The 21,497-nt window shown below is 39.8% G+C and overlaps 1 protein-coding gene across 2 annotated transcripts in view; it reads left to right on the top strand.

Annotated features, from left to right (window-relative positions):
• MKX (mohawk homeobox) overlaps positions 1-20,344 on the top strand; it is a 50,582-nt gene extending 30,238 nt beyond the window's left edge. For both annotated transcript variants that reach the window (XM_086861847.1, XM_086861853.1), the window contains exons 6-7: positions 17,574-17,607; positions 17,737-20,344. In XM_086861847.1, the coding sequence (XP_086717973.1) occupies positions 17,574-17,607; positions 17,737-17,923 (221 nt within the window). In that variant the 3' untranslated portion in view covers positions 17,924-20,344. The remainder of the gene's footprint in view (positions 1-17,573; positions 17,608-17,736) is intronic.
• The last annotated feature ends 1,153 nt before the right edge of the window (positions 20,345-21,497 follow it).

The raw sequence follows: 21,497 nt of genomic DNA, 5'->3' as shown, positions 1-21,497 counted from the left end.
GTTTGATCCTGTATGTCAAAACATGCATTCCTATACAGTTCATGGTATTTATGAACCTAAAATATGTCATGCCAGATCTGATAATTACACATATAATTTTCAAGTTCAACAGAAGGTTTTGTTTCTTTTCCCCCCATCATTTTTTAAAGAAACAGAATATATCTGAATTAAAAACATGATTGGTGATGGTGAGTAGGTGGTTCTGTTTACCCTGCCACATTATATAGTACCACTTTTACTCCTTGTTTGGATAGCAGTCACAAGACCTAGATATCAAGCTGTGAAAGTATTTTTCTTGCAGCAGCCTTTCTTTTTTTGGCAGGCAGTGGCTTTGGAGATGCCTCGCATTTTGTCATGTGATTGGACTGCTGATGAGGTTTCTGTGTTGCCTCATTTTCCTGGATTCCATCTGAATTAACTCTTCTTTGGGTCACAGTCATTAGCACACTTCTGAAGGAGTGGGGCTTTGCATCATAGTGTGATGAACACTAATACTTAATCTCTGTAAGGAAACACCCTGTAAAGAAGGAATTTGCTGCATTTGTTCCACGTGACAGAAGTCTGTTTTCTGTACCTCCAGCTGTCCACATTGAAAACACATTCCATCTTCACAGTAATGTTCATGAAACAAGGGAAAATGAGGGGAAATGACTTGTATGTAATTGTTCCATCTAAAAATATTCAGCTTAGTCTTGTAAACATGTAAACTAGTTCTTTGTAAACAAGTCTCTTAATTTTCTTTAAACTGAATATTTAGATGTTATGTTAGAGAAGCTGGGTGTATCAAACACATATGGTTCCTATTGCATCAGGGGCTTTCTTAATTTTGGAGTTCTAATTGAAGAGACATTTTTCAAAGCATGCTAACTTTACAGAAACTAATCTGACTCTGTTTGGTCTAGGCTTTATTCTTCCATCTATCACCACACTCTGGAGACATTTTCCCCTTTAAATGTACAGCAGTAACAATATACCTCATGGACTTTGAATTGCCTTCAATACTTCCAGTGTGTGATGTGGAAACACAGTTTGGGGTAGTAGAAGCTGGGGAACTTCCAGGGAATTGATTACTTGAAGGGGAGAGAATTAGGAAGAGGCATCGGGGAAGAAATGAGAGTAAGGGCTGTAATTTATTCATAAGTTTTTTGCCTTATTAATGGATAATTTATAACACAAAATGCCCTAGACCAAGTAGTATCTTTAAGTGGACAAAATTTCTATCCACATCAGAGAAATACTGCAGGTCTCCTTCAAAATATAAGATATTCCATAGATGTCACAAAACAACTATTTTCCTCAGATAACGCAAAATTTCAGTTTGGCATCCAATATGTTTTGATTTTCCCTCTTACAGATAATAGGCGGAGAACTATTAATTTTATACTTGAGGTGGGTGCATTTGAAATAGAAAACACATTTCTGTCTCAGGCAGTGCTGTTCTGGTTTCTGCTGGTGTGGGCTTCCACTGCAGGTGCATGCTCTGCAGAGAGCTGAGCAGTGCCCTGTGCTTGCAGGTGGTGATGGGGTGGGATGTCTTGGAGAGCTGAGTTAGAGCCCCCTCTCCAGCTGCACCCTGAGCCCTTTGCACTGCACGTGCTGGCTCTGACCTGTGCAATGAGTGCACCACGTTTGCCACTGACTTGGGTCTGAATTCTGGATAAATCCACCTTTCCCAAGCACAGAATATTTAACAATAAATTGCCTTTTTTTTTTTTTTCCTAATCCAATAACCTGCACAATATAAAGTCCACAAAGGTCAAAAGGTCATAGAGGTAAATTTATTTATTAAATGGAAATACTTGGTCCAGAAACCATTATGAATCATTTTGGTGTTTTAAGTTCAGGATGCAGAGTAAATTATTCCAAAAATAATGGTAGCCAAATGTCATTCCCTCCAAGCATTTGTGTAATATCTATTTATCTGTGGGCAGATGACTGCTATGTATAATCAGAGGCAGACTTTTGTCAAATTGAGACTAAGTAAACACAGCTGAACACAAGCAAGTTGGACTACATTTTTTCAGTTCTGCCAGCACCATTATGACCTTGAAAATGAATGTTTTTTCAGAGCAATCTGCTTTCAATATGGGAGATTTTTTAATGTTTCAAATTAACAAGTGTTGATTGAAAATTTGTTCTGTTTAATTTTAATATTTTTCTCCAAATAAATGAAAAGTGTGTATTTGTCCAAAGGAAGGCATCCTTTCTGCTGCTTGCAAAGTAGGGGTGTTTTGTATAGAAGTGTTTCTTGCATGTATCTATGTGAACAAGAACAACAGTTAGGGCTGTAAACTCATCTGAAACTTCATCATATAATCAGAAAAAAAAATTCTATTGTTTGCTTGAAACATAAATGCTTTTTTTTTATGTTCTGTGCAAGAAAATGTAGAATTTAGGCAGTAGATTTTATGCCATTACATTATTTAGATATTGTTTTCATTATCCTTGAAAACATAGGACTATTTATAACTTTTTCCCATTTTTCTGAAGCTTAATATCCTTCTAAACTTTTTACACAGACCCTGTTTTTCTCTGATACCCCAAAAGAAACAAGTCTGACTTTATTGCCAAACAGTACAATTTAAATCTTAGTTTTAATGTGTGGATTTTCTGCTTTTAAAGTACCAGTCATTAGAACAGAGAACATTTTGCTCCCTTGATTTTAAAGGTCACAGCATTTGGAGTTCAGAGAAGCTTTGGAGACAATTCAAATAGGAGTCCTGATCAAAAATTTGTCTTTCAGTAATTACAGCGAGTGAGTGTCATCCATTGCCAATATCTGTGCTTCAAGGCACTTCTTTCAAAGGGTTGTTGTTTTTTTTTTCCATTTTAAGTGCTGTATAGAAACCAGCTAACATACCAAACTCAGGAGTAGGACATGTGCACAGAGTTGTGGCCAGGGGAAACTTTCCCAAAGTCTTTGCGCTTTATATTCACAAGTCATGCTTTCCATTCTGCCTCTTTGAGGGGCAGCAGTTACCAATTTCTACCCAGTTCATACAGAACAAGGGTTTAATGCCAGCAGCTGAACGTGCACAGCACCTCCTATTTGATGGGTTGCTACAGTGTGAATTTGGCTTCCCAAAAGGTAGTCCTTGGATGTTTTTTTAAAGTATTCTTCTTGCTTCAGTTTTCTCTTCCCCTGTTGTACTAGAGAAAGAAAAATGAGGGTCCAGCTGGAAATTGGGAGGAAGAGGAAAAAGACAGATGTGATAGAAGACAACACAATTGAGAAAGCAATTTTGATGGAAAATTGCAATCATTGGATATGGCTGAACATTCCTATATTTTGTTCTCTCTACTGAAATACAGATTTCACAAATAAAGCAGAGGGTGTTGCTCCCAGGTCTGTCTGAGCAATGTGGCATCTTAACATTAACCAAAATAATATGGAGAACTCCTTGATGCCAGGTTTTTAGACACAATTGTTTCTTCTGGGCAGCTCTAGGGGTACGGATAGTCCCAGTGTCAGTGTCCTGGTTTGTATTCTGGAATCTCTGCTTCACCACAAAGGCTAATGAATCTTATTAAAACAAAAATAAAGGAATGGGGCAGGTGTCATCTAAGCCCCCAGAATGGGCCTCTGGGTGTTCAAAGGGTTCAAGGCAAGTACTAATTGCAAAGCTTAGGACTATTCAGGCAGAACTCACCTTGTGTTACAGCAGCTTGAGGCAGCCAGCCGTGTTTGAGGTGTGAGAGGAAGGGAGTGTCGCTGCAGGTGCTGTGGGTGGTTAGCAGCCTTCAGGTCTCTTCAAGCAGCTCTCAGGATGCTCCTACCTGAGACAGTAGTTGCCTAGGAAGTGCTATCCAGAGAGAATATTTTAAAGATTTGCTGAACCTGGAGTTGCAGTTGGGGTTGATGGTGTGTGCCAGCACTAGCCAAGACCTCTCTATGAGCTGGGTGAGCCACTCCCAGTGGTGCTCAGAGGGCTGCTTTGCCAGCACTTTATTGGGTTGGTTGTTTGAAGTAACGTGTTTGTGCCACCCAGCTAGGCTGGGCTTTGTGCATCCTGATCAATCTGTACTATCAAATACAGCATTTGCTGGTGGTGCAAGGTCTGCTTGCCCATTGTTGGAAGAGGGTGGTGGGCAGGAATTCAGGCACTGTCCACACATGGGATTTGCTGTGTCTGCTTTGCAGGACCTTTGCAGATCCTCATAAACTTCACAGACTCTGATGTATAGGCAATTGTTCTATGGGAAAACTTTGGCTCACGGGCAAAAATAAAAAGTTCTTGCAAAATGAAAGAAAAAGCCTTTGTTGTTATAAAAGTGGAAACAGAAGTACTACTAATAATAGCAGCAAGTTAATTTAAAAACATGAAACAGTTCACAGAGCTTAAAGAGTTTGTGTTGTAACTGCCTGGCTTGCATAGCTGGTGAGAGTCCTCCGCTTATCCTCTGTCCAAAAGCTCAAAGCCTAGAGTTGAATTGTGTTGGAGGGATCAAAGGATCTCACTTTCTTTCACCATAGTTATTTCCTAAAAAATATAAACGTTCTTTGTGTCTGGAGCCATGGTTTCATGTCTTGTTGATTTTCTCTATAGAAATGGAAATTCAGGATCTTAATTCTTAAAAGGCAGGTGAGAATGCAAGGCTATCTGTACAAATATATGATTTTTGCACTGTACTGCTTACCCCCATAAGAAAACATCTAAGTAGATCAGGGAAGACACATAAAAAAATTCCCTAAGTGTGAATTACTCTGAGATAAAGTTAATTTAATTGCTCCTTGAACAAAAAGTTCACAGTGACTTCCAACTGCATCTGTGAATTGTGAATTGTGTTCTATGAATGGAGGCATGTTCTAAATTTTTATTCACATATCTATAACTCAGTTTCCCATTCCAAACATTGTTGGCTGAAGGGTTTTTTGGTTGTTTTTGGTTGTTTGTTTGTTTGCTGGTTGGATTTGGTTTGGTTTTTTTGGTTTTTTTATGGTAACATGAGGAAAGACCAATTATTTATAATGCTAATAAAACTTCTAAGCTTGTTTTGATCTATAAAGCTTTCAAATTAATAAAAATTCATATTTTTTAAGCATATCAGTTGATTTAACCATAAATACCATATGGCTTTACCATAAATATGTATGTGTGTTTTAAGTCTGATATGGCAGACTGTTGCAGGAGAGAATTCCCTGGCAGAAATCCCCTGCCTTCCAGGAAAACACCTATGAGCTAATGTAAAATAAATATGTAGTAAATATGACACTATCACCTTCTGCAACTGCCTTACATATTTTTGAAGCACCTTATGTCTGCACCAAGCTGATATTTTTAAACAGTATTCACCCTATTTGGGGGGAAAATGTTACAAGGGCTGCTTTAGATAACATTGTCTTTCATCTTGGAAGCTAATAGCAGCAATTCAGTTATGTTTTAGAGGAGGCTATTGGCTTTAACTGCTTTTAGATTACATCCCCTGGTCAATGTGTCAGCGCCTTTTTGGGAGAAATATGTTCAATAACTATGGATAGTATATTTTTCCTGTGGTAATCATACACTGAGAATCAATAATTCATAATTCCATTATGAAAATTTATTAATACATTGATTACAAAATAATTTCATAGTATGAAGGGAATTAATTACTTTTAATCACTCATTATTTAAAAGATATGTATTATTATTGCCATAATTATTATTATTATCACTATTTTAGTCCAGTCTCCAGTTGGGTACAGCTTCCAGTGGCTAGTGTAGCTTTTTCAGGTGAGAACTATTTGCAGTGATCTCAGAATATCAGCTTCTTCACTCAGAGAAACTGCCTGTGCATATTGCCCGTAGTTCAAAAACTCTCTGTTTGAAAGCAGGTCTGTTTGCCTTGAAATACTGTGGCTTAGGCTCCTCCACAGCTCAGCAGTTGCGTCTGTGCGAGCTGCTCTTCCCGAGATGAATGGCAAAGGGTTTGAATGAGGCTCGTTGTGATGCAGCGTGTCCTGCAGTTGGAGGAGCAGAGCAGAGCTGCTCTGCAGCACCGTGGAGCGAGCTTTGCAGAGGCTCTAAAATGCAGGCACTTGTGCTGTACCGAGAGGAGCAGGCAGTACATCAAGGTCAGGACGAGCTGGTAAGCCCTCGGCAGCAGCAGCAGCAGCAATCTGTGCTGCCATCCAGGCCCATTGCTGTGGCCCAGTGCTGCTGTCAGGGCTCAGGCAGTGCTCTCTGCCACGTGGATGCTCAGTGCCCTGATACCTGGTGCTCATTTACTCATTACATCAGTGCCCTGATACCTGCTGCTCATTTACTCATTACATCAGTGCCCTGATACCTGCTGCTCATCTACTCATTACAGCCTTAGCGGCCGAGGCCCGGCGTGCAGGGAAATCTGAATCCGGTCCCTGTCTTTGTTATCAGTTGACAATGCTTCCCTGCTGGTTTCTTGAAAATCACTGTCTCCAAAAGCAGCAGTGCGTGTTGAATAACAAACCCCTTCACATTCAGGCTCTTCAGGTTTGGGAACAGAGCCAACATTCTTGAAGAATGATTTAGTGGCCAATAAACATCTGCAAGGTCTGTAAGACTGTCAGAAGCAGTAACATTGAAAGTAAAGATCATATCAGTAGCAATTCCCCTGTCCTGACTAGGCATTCAGTGCAAATATTTGTTCAGTCATCCTTGCTCTCATTCCTGTTATCACAGACGGTTTCATACATTTTGCCAGAGAGGCAATTTCATCTTCTTCCACAAAGCTGTTCACATCCAAGGCCTTTGCAGTGTTAAGTACTGTCCTACTACTGTTTCAGGACCTCCCACATGTGCTCCTTCGGAGTGCAGGAGCCTCATCTGTCTTAGGCAAAGGTTCTGCTGTGAAGGGCACTTACAACTTTCAATTAGTGAGTGTCTGCAGTGTTAAAGTTTAGCTGCTCCTTGAGAATTCAAGCCCAGCGCGGCTGACTTTATTACACTGCACCAATCTCCATGATAGCCTGGAGAGGCTTTGAGCTCTTCTAAATATGGTTCTTCTGCAGGGTTACTGGAATTGCACTGCATTAGGACTCAAACCATTTTAAACACAAGATGATGTTTGGAGTATAGGAGGTGTTTTTGCTGCTTCAAAAACTCTTGGCAAATAGGCACATCTTCCTGAATAACTCTGGGCATGCTGTTCTGCCCCAAGAGCTTTCTGCCTTTTGGTGCACTGCCTCTCACTCACTGAGTGAACAGGAAAACTGAAAACACAGCCCTTCTTGATAAGCTTCCCAATTTACTAGAATCTCTGAGGGCCCGTTTAAAAAGGTGCCTGGGAATATTTAGGTTTGGGGAGAAATCCTGTAATGGAAATAATAACAGTGCAAGTTGTGGTGAGCAGGAGCATTAAGACTGCAATTGCTTCACAAAGGAAAGCAAAGGAAACAAAACTGAAGAGTTGACTCAAAAATAATGGTATCAAACACTAAAATCACTTCTGTGAAACTGGAGATGAGAATAATCCACAGGCAGCTCACTCAGCAGTTCCTTCCACTGTTTATTCTGTATATGGTCAGGGAGGAGGTGACTACAGTTTTCAGTGTATGTTGCAGTTATTCCTCGAGAAGCTCAATAAAGGGGTTCCCATCACTAGATGGGATCTGTTGAGCTAGATGAGGGAAGAGATACTTTTCTGACATATAGACCTGGCCTAGTTTGAAAGATGCCTCAAAACCTATCTTATATCCTCATTGAGTGTTCACTGCTGGTTCTGTATCACCAAAGCCATAGCATGAACACAATTGAGTGCCTCTGAGGACAGGATGATTTAATGATGTGCTGTTCAGTGCCACTTGATACATTCTGTCTGGCCCTTTTCAAAGTTTAATAAAGGTGTTTTCATAAGACATCTATGGGATTTCATAAATGGATAAGTAAGGCACCAAACAATCACAATTTAAAGTAATTTTAGATACAGAAGACCTTGTGGATGCTTACGATTTCATGGCTTTTTATGCATGCAAAGCAACACTCTTTTTAACCTCATCTGCACCTCTAAGTGCTCAGCTATGCTGAAGTTGAAAGCCCAGGCTTTCAAGTCAGAGTCTAGAGATTCTAGGAGGGAATGTACTGTAGCACCTGTGGAAAGGTCAGTTAGAATGACTTATTGAGCCCCACACACACCTGTAGCACAAGCAGAGAACAAGCAGAGAGACTTTCAGTCACTAACATGATGTTCTTAATGTGTTAAGTCCACCTGACTGTCTTCTCTCTTCTTGTGTCCTCTTCCTGCAGCCACCTTGGAGCTGTGTCATGGCACCGAGATTGTGCAGGGAAAGGTGTCACCAACTGCTCCAGGTTCAGCCCTGGCACATCTCCATCGTGTACCTTCAGGAAGTGGTGACCACAGAAAATACCATCTGTGATTGTACTGCTGTATCTCATAGCATACTTAGTGTGAAGGCAGATTGCATAGCTGTTCCCATTTTTATGCAAACATACTGTAGAATGCATATCTATATATGTATATATTATACATAATGTAGGAGCAGATACAGGTAGATATATATTTGAAAATGTCTGTATCTCCTTGGAGATATAAACAATCTCTTAAATTTCACATGTAATCCCTGGATTTGCAGGATCTGTTGTGCAACAGTTGTCTGGGTTACCGGGAGGCTCTTTTGCAGCTTACAGTCATTTTTATGGCTGTTTGATTGCTGGAGCCCTGCTGATGCACTTTTCTTACAAGCTGCTTGAATTTGTATGCTTATGATCTCACAATGCAGTGAGTTTGGGACCCTGCTTAGGTATCTGGGTTTTAGTATTTGCACATGTGTCAGGGGTGGTTTATGTGGATATCAGGAAAAGGTTCTTCACCCAGAGGGTGGCTGGGCACTGGAACAAACTCTCCAGGGAAGCAGTCACAGCACCAAGCCTGCTGAAGTCCCAGAAACATTTCAACAGTGTTCTCAGACTCACAGTGTAATTCAGGGGCTGTCCTGTGCAGGGCCAGGAGTTGGACTTCAATGGTCCTTGTGGGTCCAGCTCAGGATATTCTATGATTCTGTGGTAAGTATTGCGCATATTTCAGTACCCCATGCTGTGGATGGAAGAAGCTGTGTTTAAAGAGACCATATTTGTCAGTTCTTTATCTTACAGGCAAGTGAAAGAAACTGAATTTCATCTCTCAGGTAGACTTACCCATTCTTTACTCCATTCTTCTGGCTAAACACACCATGGAAATCAGTTCAGCTTTCACTGAGAAGTTCCTCCACTTGCCTGAAAATACAGTACCTTGTAATTTAAATTGTCTTTGTACAGCATATGCCATGTCTGAGCCTGCTTGGCTCCCAGGAGCAGGAGAGGAGCTGGCTCCTGCAAGTGGGGCCACAGGAATGGGTGGCACGTTTCTCTAAATTCTGCAAGAAGCTTCTGAAAATATTCTGTGTGCATGCATTCATATCATAACATTACACCGCATATATAGGGTCTGCTCCCAAACCCACAGCCAACTAGCATAACAAAATCAGATTTTACTGCTGTCGTGTCAGCCTAGGGTTGAAATATGGCTTTGAAACCCTCCCTTTCACCCTGCTTTTTTAATGAAAAACAATCGTGCTGGAGTGTAATAGTGCTTACCCTGGCTGCATTTGACTTCAGCTTTTTATTTTTAAAGCCTTATTTTAGTCTTTAAGAGCTCCCAATTAAAATCTTTAGATCCAGAGTGAAAGACTGAACGTGCCTGCCTGCACAACAGCAACTTTCCTGGGTGGAAGAAGGATATTTTTGTATTAAAAACAAAGAAAGTTGACATAGTGGTGTGTTTTCTCCCTTTTATTCCTTACTCTTTTTTTTCTTCCTGGTAAATCCTGACTTGCCATTTTGTCATTTCTTTTTTTGTAACATCTCCCTCCCATAGTCTTTCCTTTATTTCTTGTTTCCCTTCCACTTATCCTTTTTCCTCTTTTCTTTATTTCATCCTCCCCCTTACCTGTTGCCCAAGGTGGTTTTCAGTGTTAACCCCTAATGGTTTGCGACAGAAGGGCAAACTTCATCTGATGAGTCAGCACAGCACGTGTTGTAAATCGCTTCCCAAATAACACCACACACACACAAAAGAAGCCTAGGTCAGATGTTCCTTTATGCATTGTGAAATGCATGTGGGAGACTATCACCAAGGAACCTGACAACATTGCACGACTCAATGAGAAACATGCCAGCTCAATGAGAAAAAAAAAATATTTCAGTCAGCTTTGCAGCAAGCTTGTAAAGAAAATAAAACCGTATAACCATCAGTTTGTTAACAGCTCACCTCAACACTCACAGCCCCAGCTCCTATTATAGGCTCTGCTCAGGTCTGGCTAAGAAAACAAGACTCATACAGTGCCCTGAATCTCACCAAGGAGAACACACTGTCACTGGTTAAGGGAAATTTAGAGTCAGCTGTGACAGCCTGAACAATGAAGTGATTTACAACAGGTTTTTATCTATTTTGTTAACTCATAAATTCTTACATTCACGTGCGTAGTTCAAGACTCTAAGACCATTTGCACCATGCCTGCTATTATGTGGGGCTTTCAGTGCACTTATTAATGCAAATATTAATATAGACTTGCAAACTTGGTTTTCTTTTATGTTTTATAAAATACACCTATCACAGTCTCTGTGGGCATGTACATTCATTTTATAAAAATCACATGTATTAAAATGTAATTAGATGCCTACTCCCACTGCAGCAGGCTCCAGGCTGCACAATGTGAAAAAGTCTTTGAATGCTCAGGGATTCAGGAAAAAAACTTGAGTGTTAGCAGTCCTTCACATTGAAAGCTTGTATGTGAAGTTTGGTGCAAGAAACAAATTGCAATGAAATTATTTTCACAGAAAAATTTTGGTCTAGGGCATGATGGAAAAGGGATGTTTCTAACATTGGCAAGACCCACCATATGTATCTTAATAGAAGATGTCAGACCAGGGCTATAGCTGTTCCTGGGAAAAAACCCCACTGGGTGAGCAGGGAAAAATATTCACTCTAGTGGTCACTGTGAACATAAATTGTCATTATGCAGCTTGTTCATCTGAAAGGATGTAACAGCTGATGACAGGTCAGTTGTTATACTTGGTGTCCCTGTGAAGCCAAAGGAGTGAGGTAACAGGGTTGTGGGGGTGACTTCATTACAAGCTGCTCTGTAACCTCCTGGAAGAAGGAGAGCAGCGGTAAAATAAAGCTTTGCTGAAAAGAAGCTTTCTCTAGAGCCTGGACCCAGAGCTCATTCCTGTAAGTTTCTGACAGCTTTCCTCCTCCCACCCAACTAAAGGACATGCTAATAAATCTTTGTCAGTAGAAATCCAGTACGCCCCTGAGATCAGACCAGCAGTGATTGGTGTCATGCAGTCTCCAGGTCACACTGCCTTGCTGTGTCTGCAGCCACAGACAGACACAGGTCACCTGAAACTCCAACAGGGACTTTCATTCCTCCACCAAAAGGTTCTGCTGCATGAGCACTGCGAGCCACAACCTGGTGGTTTCACAGAGACCTTCCCAGCCCAGGACCTGCCTTGGGGCAGGAGTGGACTCATAAGGGACAACACTGAAGGGATCCCATGTGGAGGTGGCCTGGGGTCTGCAGGGAGTGTTTGGGGAATATTTCTGTAGCAGACTCTGTGGTTTGGAGTCTCTTCCAGCATGAGCTTTCCTGTCTGCGCTTCACCATAATTCATCCTTAATAGGTCTACTGTCCCTGAGGAAACTGGGAGGTTGGTGCAAAAGGAAAAGGGTTTTAGGAGTTTCAGTGCTGGGTGGGACGAGTGCTGCCTGAGCCTGTGGTACTGTGGTACTGTGGCTGAGCAGTTATCCATGTTTACAAACTCATTTGTCTGTTTACATTAGGCTCAAAAAGGGGGACTGCAAGTGCAAACATGGGACAGCCAGCTTCTTCTTCCTCCAATTCAAGCTAGAGAAGCTGAGGTTTTCTTGTTTTTCAAAAGGTGCTACAGTTTTTGCACCAAGATTAAATGATATTTTTTATAAGAGCAAAAGCCCTGGCCTGCTGCTTTGGGCTACAATTTACCCTCCCTTACATTGCTGAGCAGCCTGGGCTAAGCCACGTTCCCTCCCCAGATGTGGGTGAATATTAGTGGTGTTATGTGATTCATGGTTTACTTTGGGATCCTTCAGGAGTAAAGGAGCTGTGTCAATGCAGAAGAGCATAGGAGTATTAACTCAAATTAACCTAATTTTGTTCTTGGAGAAAGGGAGATCTGAAAGTCTTATGCACCCTGAAATTGTGGTTTGGAAAACACTGGAGTCAAGGGGCGTGTGTGTGTGTGTGTGTGTGTGTGTGTGTGTGTGTGTGTGTGTGTTACGTACAGAAATACTTCATCACCCCACTAATTTACTCACACACGTAATGTTCATTTTTCTTTCAGCTGCCTCATTTTATTTCCTGTTTCTCCTTCTTTTTCCTCTTCTTGCTTGTTTTGAAAATGCTGGTCAACACATGTTAAGTCAGAGTCTCCAAAACCAACAAAAGAAAGTTCAGGAGAGGCAGTGAGAGAAACAACTAAATAATGTTGCCAATTTTAAAATGAAGATAAGTTATACAGGACCTTTTATTGAACCAACAAATGTTTTATGGTGTTCACCATTTGAGGCCAGCAGTTCTTTTCTTTTTTTTCCCCCTCTATTTTAAGCTAGAAGATGTGTAATTCATCAGGAATCTGTACATGTTTAAGTAGCTTCAAAAAATACGACGCTGATGTGAGACTGACCTACTGTGTCTTGACTTCTATGTCCATTTTTTCCCCACTACATAATGTTCTGTACCTTTCCCTCTCTGTCTCATTCCCTCATTCACACATTCTTTCCCCTGTTGGTTTCCAGCCATCTTTGCTTTGTCAGTGTTACCTGATAACACAAAGCAGGGTTTAAGGCAGTTGTTGTGGCTCAGCTGGAGCCGGATACCGCAGGGAGTGGGGGAGCCATGTGGGGGCTGATTGGTGCTACCAAAGGGGTCAGTCTTGTCTTTGCTGTTCCCAGCAGGGCTTTAGGTGTACTTCATCACCCACACATGTGATATTCTTAGGTTAGAATTCTCAAATCCAAATGATAAAATGTCACTGTAATTGACATTGTTTAGCACACCCCCTGAAGTTGTCCAAGTATATAAAAATTACTCATTTGGATGCAGCAGACACTAAGTGTCTGAGTTGTTCTAAAACATTTGAATGTGCTGCAAGCTCTGTGTCACCAGAGAGCCTTTGTGCATAGTAAATTGGAGCTATGTGATGCCATTGTGCAGTTCAAGGATGGTTTGCCTGCAAGAATGCTGGGCTTCATTTTCTTTGGCTGGTCCTTTCTGATAGCAGAAGAATAAAGGAAAACATTTTAAATATAAGAGAAATCCCAGGAAATTCTGTTCTTAAATGCTTTTGAAATAGTCAAAATATTGCCTTGGCAGTATTTTGACTTTGGGCTTCCGAGACTCATTTCCATCTCTGCTAAAATGGGACAGAAGGCTACCTTGCAAGAGAGTTGTCAGGATCAGCCAGTTAATAATTACGAAGAAATTTCATGGTGAAAAAATGATGCAGGGTATATTATTAATAATGATGTGAGTCCTGAAAAATACCATGCTGTATCACAAAGCTGGTATTGTCTGGTGTCTACACTCTTGGCACTATGCCCTATAGTAAACTGTATACTGAAAACTCATAGTAATGGAAAGGTATACAGAATTCCATTGGTAGGTGATTTATAGTGACTTCCTATTATAAACAAGAGGGAACAAATATCCTGCCTTGCTGGTTTCTTTGGGCAGATGTTGAGAGCAGAATGAGACATTCTTGGCCAGGCAAGAGCTGATTCCCTGGATGCTTACAACTGGGAGCAGAATGAAGTCCCAGAAAGTGAGGTTTAAATGACAATCCCTAATTTTAAATGAGTTTCCATTTTCAGTGTTTAAAGCTTTCTGGCTGCAGAGCAAATGACCACAGTTTTAAATGATTTCCAAACCTGTAGCAAAAAGGTATTTCTGATGTTTAATATTAAATAGATTTGTTGTAGGATCTCAATATATGTTGAAAGCTACCACCATCCTTTGACATGAAGCATAATTCTTTCTGAGACACTAAAAAGCACCTTCAGCAACAGCTTCTTCTGGTTTCAATTACTAAATATGCTATTGAACACTACTGTTGTTTGTTTAGGAAAATCATTTGTGCTGGCCACTTGTATGCTGTTAAAATGTATTTATGTCTGTATGTAGTAGGGTAAACATAATTTTTAACCTATCAAATGAGTCTTGGGAACAGTGTGGAACGCAATAATTCATCAGTGCTGGCTTTCCCAGGAGTCACTTGACACACTGATCTAAGCTTGACAAGTCTGTAGGGGTTTAAATTTGTGTGACAGCTTGCCTTGGTCTCACTAGTGAGAGAGCCAGACTCTTTAGGAAGAGACCAGAGGTGCTGCCACCAAAGGTGTGTGAGATTAAAGGTAACCACAGTGCTTGGAGAGCTCTGGTGCAACCTTGGTACCTCAAGGTTGGTAAAGTACTGCTTTTCATGTACTAGAGAGAGGGTCATGAGTGGAGAGCCCATCAGCACTTGCTCTGGGGTGAGTCCTCAGCTGAGGCTACTTGTTGAGATTCTGGATACTCCATCGTTTTATCATTCCTTTCATCACCATTTCCAGAGAGGTTACCCAGCCCCAGTGCCATTTCCTTCTTGCCTCAAAGATGAAATCTAGGAACATGTTGTATGATGGTCAAGAAAATGAGCACTCTCCATTTTGAGAATGCAGTTCTTTGATTATTTTCATGGCACAATCTCCAAAATGTTGCTTTTACAATTGAAATATACTTTGCAATTCTTGCGCAGATACCTCAAATATCAAAAGCTTCAATTATTGAAATCTTTATTTGGTAGTTGAAGGCAGAGCAGATAGATTATAAAAGATTAAGAAAAAGAAAAATATTGGGTAAGACTCACCATTTTTTGGCCTTTTTTAAATACGTTTGATAACGTTTTGTCATCTATGTTTTTTTCTCTGGTCAGTGAAGAGCCAGACATGACCAGCCTGCATTTCTTCCAGGCTGAGGTAAGCCATTAAGGCTGTACTTATACTAGCAGTGTACTAATGTCTCTGTATATAAAAATAGATATGAATCATTGATATACTGAATAGCCAAAGGAGAGATATGCTCCTCCCCCCATCCAGCTGTCAGCATATCCACATGGATGATAATACTGTCCAAAGGACAAGAGTCTGAGGAAGGGGCCACAGAACAGGACTTAGGAATTTGGCTTTGCAGCAGCACTCAAGGACATTGGGCTGCAGTGTTAAATAGAATGGCTGAATCCATTTCTTGGAGGACATCTCTGTTATTTATGAGTGGAGCCTGTACAAGTAAAGATATAAAGATGCATGACTTAGATGGCAGTTTCATGGCATGTGAAGTGAACCCCACTTTTGCTTTGATTGACATCAAGTTGGTTTGACTGGCAAGATGTCAAGGAGAGCATAAGGAAAGGTTTTTGTCTCTCTCACAGTGGTTATCCCTAACAAAAAAAAAATTAAAAATGGTAATACTTCCTTTGCTAAGGGCTGTTCAGACACAGGGGAGCTGCTTGGATGCTGTGGTAGAGCAGACTGGTATATGCTGTCAGAGGTTTGGTATAACAGAAAAGGATTTTTGGCAAGAAAAAGGGGGCCTGTTCTTTGAAATGATAAATTTTCAGACTTCATTGTACTAACATGCTTTGAGAGCAGTTATTAGCCAGAGCTTTGCAAATTATCAGTGATGGTTTTATTTTAACCCAGTTTTGAGTTTCTTTGACTTAAATAATTTGTTTGAAAGAACCATAAAATCCAAACAGAATAAGAACATATGTGTGATTCAGGAAAAATCTTCAGCAAAGTTAAAGAATAGGCAGCTCTTTCCGCCTGGATTTTATTTTTTAGTTTTGCTACTGCTTTTATATACCATGGTCAAGATGCTTTCTTTTAGAGCTGGCTAAACACCAGTGAAAAATATTTGCAAATACTCCTTCAAATAAACGCTGGAATTGGAATGTGTGTCACCATTCACACCTACTTCCCTCAGAAGTTTGTACAAGCAATTTTTTTGTTCATAGGAAATATTTTCCAACAGCAAAAGAAACTGACAGATGCTTGAGAGAGGTGTATTTATATCCAGGTTTGCTCTGGCAATGATGTTCTCTATTACTTGCCATTTCCATTTCTATACCTACTGACCTATTCAGTCCTAAAGCTCGTCTTGAAAACTGTCTCTAATTAAAAAAAAACAACAATGAAACAGGGCTGAAGAATTCTTCATAGCCAAGTACAGCTTAAAAAAGGAGACTTTGTGTGTCATCCAGTACCTCTTTCTTGATCAAATGTTTCTTTTTACCTTGGTTCCTTGTCCTCTGCATACACTGGTCTTCACCCTCTTGAATCCCATTCAAGCATTGTTCTAGGAGATCTTAAAAGATACTGATTCAAGCTGTGCACTTTTGGAAGAAAACTTAAATCTTGGTCACCTGTGAACATTTATTTATAAAGCTGTTTTGCAAAAGGATGGAGACCTGCCAGATCAAACAGTTTGGCAAACAGCTGATCTCTGAATTGCAGCTGGTCTCCCTGCCGTTCTTTAGTGGGGCTGTAGTCTCTAGCAGTCACCTCCAAGTATGGGCAGTGCAGCTGAGCTGAATTATTGGCTGTAGGAGACAATGGACTGCTGGCTGTGGTTGCTCCTGAGGGGAGGGCTACCAAGGGTTCTTCTACTGGAAGCTCTGTTTAAAGACAAGATCAAGTTTTAATTCATAATCTGATGGAAATCTAGCAGTAAGGTTGATTTGTATTTGGGAATCTGGCCTCGCAAAGACCTACAGTACTTTATGGGATTTATGTTGTGTTTAGAGACTTTTTGGGTCTCTTTTAGACATTAGTGCTCATGCCGTTGCTGTTTCTTTGGATTGACTTGTTTTCCATAGATATTGCACCTTGGCATCAGCTTCTTACTCCTCCATAATGTATTTCTGTGTCAGCATAGCAAACCCACTGAATAAAGCTTATACATTTCTGCCTGGTAAATATTTCTGGCTTCTCTGGGATGTGAGGACTTAGTGAATGAACAAATATGACTCTTGATGGGGAAATATAGTTTATGCCTGTGATGCAGTGTCATCTCTGAGGGCTGTTAACCAGGTGTGCTTGTTACTTGTGTCCCTCTCAGCTGCCTCTGTGACGGAGCACTGCCTGGGCAAGGGGCGCAGTAGAACCCACACACATCATGTGTGCATGGGTGGGAGTCCTATTTTTAGTGCATACTAGAAGGCATTCACTGAAAGGCAATTTTTAGGTTTTGCAATTCCTTATGTCTGTGGTATTCAAAACATAAATATGTTTTGAAGAACTCCTCTATTACCCTGCAAAATATAGGTGAACCTTCAAGAACAGCTACACCTTCAGTGTAGTTTTCTCCAGGAAGATGCCTGCATGAAGCTAGTCCTTTATGTGTTTCAAAGCAAAGATTTTATTTTAGATCTGGTATCAATTTTGGAATAAATCTTGGGTTATTTTTCAATATGTCTATTCCCTGAACATGCTTGTTTTTAAAACTATTAAAATAAAATAGCCTTTTTTTTTCCTGTTTTCAGAAAATCTGGAGAATGGACCAAATAAGTGTGAAAGGTGAGTAAGGGACTTCAAAGTTTTCCGAAACTACTTTTGTTATTACAACAACTACTGTTGTTATTATTACAGTTTTCCTGATAGCTGTGTAAGATGTGTGTGTAAATATTTGTTGTTGCTTGAATCTAGCACAGCTAACAGAAAGGGACCCAGCAAAGATGAGACGTACTGGAAGGAGATCAACGCAGCTATGGCCCTAACGAACCTTGCCCAGGGGAAGGATAAACTGCAGGGAACTACCAGCTGCATCATCCAGAAATCATCACATATATCAGAAGTAAAGACTGTGAAAGTGCCATTAGTTCAGCAGTTTTGAGGGATGGGTCCTCTTGTTTTTTCACGTCAAACAGACATTTTCCTCACAGGATTGGTTTTCAGCAAAATCAGATTCACAGACAGGAGGAAAATGTGCAAAATAGGTCCCCTTTTACAGAATGGTCAGTTAAAAAAATTAAGGTTCCTTCTGACTCAGATGTTTTCATTGTATTAAATAAAATGTTCAACTGCTTCTATAAAAGGCATGTAAATTATAAAAACCCTGTTTTTATCAAAACATTAACTTATTTTATGTTACTCAAAGTGCGCATAAGATGTTTGCATTGCTATTACAGTAAGTGCCTTGCTTTGAAAAAATAAGCTATAACGTGGGCATAGTACAACAGTGTTATGCCTCAAAATGACAATGCCATAATGCTTATACTTTGTATATTATTCCAAGTGGGCTTAAGCAGCCGAGGGCTAAACACATTACTGCTGAAGGCCCTGGAGAGTTGTGCTTATTTGACTTGTACAAACTGACGAGTCTTAATGAAATTGTTACATCATTCTCACTCTCTTTTTTTTAATCAACAGTGTTATAAAAATTGTACAGTATGTTTTGTCAAAGTGAAGTTAAGGTTGTTATGCATGTTTCTTACCTGTATATGCAGTATATTAAAATACCAAAATCATTCCTTTGAAAAGTGCAATACTCTAGAACACACAAATTTAGGAAATAAGTTAATTGTTCAGATTATTTTGAACTTATACATATGCTCTCAGCTGTGTTGCTCATTAAAGATTCGTAGTTGAGAAGGTTTTAGTCAGACTAGTTGTAAATTCAAGTTGAATTTCTATAATTTTAAGCTTTACTAGTGACTTACTGAAGTTTTGATAGAAGTAAAATTGGTTTCTTCTTGTACAAAACAAAAACTATAATGCCATTCAGAAATGTTTCCATGGTGGAACTTATTACTTTAATGTGGTTTAAACATTTTTATTTTGTATGTACTGCATAAATGACGACAGTTGATTGACATCTCACATTTCAGTAAGAAAAGCCTATAATATAAATTATCAAAGCCCAAACAAGAATCACAAAAGGAACTGAAACATTGAAGAATCTCAGCATTTAAGGCAGGAGGGTTTTAAGAAGATACTAAACCATGTATTAAATGTCATGTCTCTAAAATTGACTGCTATTGAGTGTAGTAACTATCATAAAACAAGGTTTATTTTTAAATTTTATCTGGAGGTGTACAAGTTATTCTGAAGTCATATAACAATAGTCTAATGAGGTTTACAGTGCTTGAATAAACAGTGGCAAAGCCAAAACCAATTTATACAGAATCCGTTACAGAAAACTGGAAAAGAGCTGATTGTTGCTAGGATTTGGATTTTTTCCTGTGGGTATCCTGTCAGGTTTTTTCCTACTTATCCCTTTCCTTGCTTCTCTTTATGGTGAGCCATCAATGAACAAGACAAGACTTTAGTTCTGCTCCTGCTGAGTTTAATGGCAGAACTCCCACATCAATGGAAGCAGGACTATGCTAATGATGTAACTAACTTGCAAATAGAGGCTGTTTCAGTTGCACTAAAATAGTCAAGACACATTGCAAATATCAGCCTTGGTGTGACTTCTTAGGAAACTTCTTGATGTAACATAACGTTGTTGGTTTTATTTAGTGTACAATGAAAATTATTTGATATGAAAATATTTTGTACATATATATTTTTACTTTGTTTTCTAAATTGCTGATTTGCATTGACTTAAAGTGCCAAGCAAGAAATGTATGTTGTGACTGTATGAACAGTTGAAGTATGTTTTACTGACTTGCATCATTATATGTCTAAGATTCCATGACATTAATTTTTAATACTTTACTGGATTTTGGCATAATAATGTGAGTTTATAACTAATAGCAGAGAGTTAATACTTCACTTTTGTTCATACTATTATAAGTTATTCTGGTATTAAATATTTTGTGACAATAAATTCATGGTTTTGACAAACTCTTCTGTTAGGAATATTCAGTGTTTTTGTCTGTATAAACAACAAAATTTGTCATGTAAAAAGGGTACTTCTGGGGACTCCTCTGAAGTAAAACTGGAGAAGGCAAGCCATTGTATAAACAACTTGTTAATGGTTCTCTTTTCCAATGATCAAAGCACAAGAATAATCTGTAAAACACATCAAGTGGGTTTTAAATTTAAGAAATACTTGGCCTAATTTCTTGTTACTGTTTTCTTTAATTTATTTTTTTTCTACTGCTGCTTTAGAGTTTTCTGAAAACACAAATTCTGATGAATTATGTGTGTGTCTTTTTTAAATAACAAAAGTCATGATCAGTGCTGAGCCAACAGCTAATGAAAACTCAGTAATTATTTATGATATTGGAAAAACAAACATTATTACTATTGCTCTTCCTTGTTTCAACATATGTAACCATTTTAGTAAAATAAATAACTGCAAACAACATCTTGCTGGTTTGAATTAAATATTCATTTATCTGTCCTTAGGCATTTGCATTTCTGGTTTCCTGTAATAGTCAGGGTTTCCCTGTACTGGGACACAAGCATGTGACAGGCTAGGACAAAACAGGAAAGTTAGTCTGATCAGTACACCTTGTGGTACGTAGTTGTGTCACGTAGTTTAGCTCATCCCTGATGAAAATGACTGCAACAAGGCTCAAGTAATGACTAATGACAACATGGCAGGATGCTAGAAAATCCTCCACATTGGAGGAGTGCAGGGGAAAGCCATAGCTACTTGCTGACGCGAGTCACTGGAGAAGGTCCATCAGTTGGGAAAGACTTTGGTCACTTAGGTGTTTCTGGGAGCACAGGCTACCTTTGCCTACATTGCCCTCTGTGATGTTTGGCTGTGGAACCCTGCTGGAGAAGGAGATGCAGTCAGCCCAGCCAGAAGCTCAGTGCTCATAGTAGAGAGCCCAGTGCAAGTGATCTCAACTTTTGTGCCTCAGCAAAGCTGATCCACTTGCATGGGAGGGGTGATAGCTAAGATTTGCTGGGCAATCAGCAATATCAGTTTTTATGTCCTGCTGATCTGTGATAAGCATGTACTGCTGCAATGCTTCTGGCCATCCAACATGTCAGTGGAGATCTGGATGTTAAGCTGATACGTGAGTTCCTGAGGGAGTATGTACAGCCTGACTTTTGATGTTGGGAATGTGTAAAAACACCCACATCTTAATGATGCTGAGCTACTTGGCACCTACTTTGTACCTGAGTCTGACATTAAGACACCAACTCAATCTGCTCCCACCTACTCTGTCACATCATTTGCCAGAGCTGAGCACTCCAAACTCTTATAAACCACTGAGTCAGGGGAGCTCAAATTTTCAATTCAGTAGTTAGAATATATATTTGGCTCAGGATTGCAGACTCCTCTCCTAGCACCACACAACTGCTGCAACCACTGAGCTGGCTGGCTTTGTAGCCTCATATCCTCCACTGGTAACCTAATGCATAAATATGTATGCCAGGTGAAGCATTCCACCAAGGAGACTGAGAGCAAGTCCCAGGACAACACATAGACCATTTTGAAGACTTTTGATAACTTGGTTGCTTAAGTTTTAACTTGGAGTTTGGCTAAGGATGGCAGCTAGACT

This window comes from Cyanistes caeruleus, chromosome 1 (assembly GCF_971803275.1).
Source record: "Cyanistes caeruleus chromosome 1, bCyaCae1.hap1.1, whole genome shotgun sequence".
Taxonomy (NCBI): Eukaryota; Metazoa; Chordata; class Aves; order Passeriformes; family Paridae; genus Cyanistes; species Cyanistes caeruleus.
The sequence above is the reverse complement of the archived record's forward strand: the minus strand, read 5'-3'. Positions and strand labels throughout refer to the sequence as shown.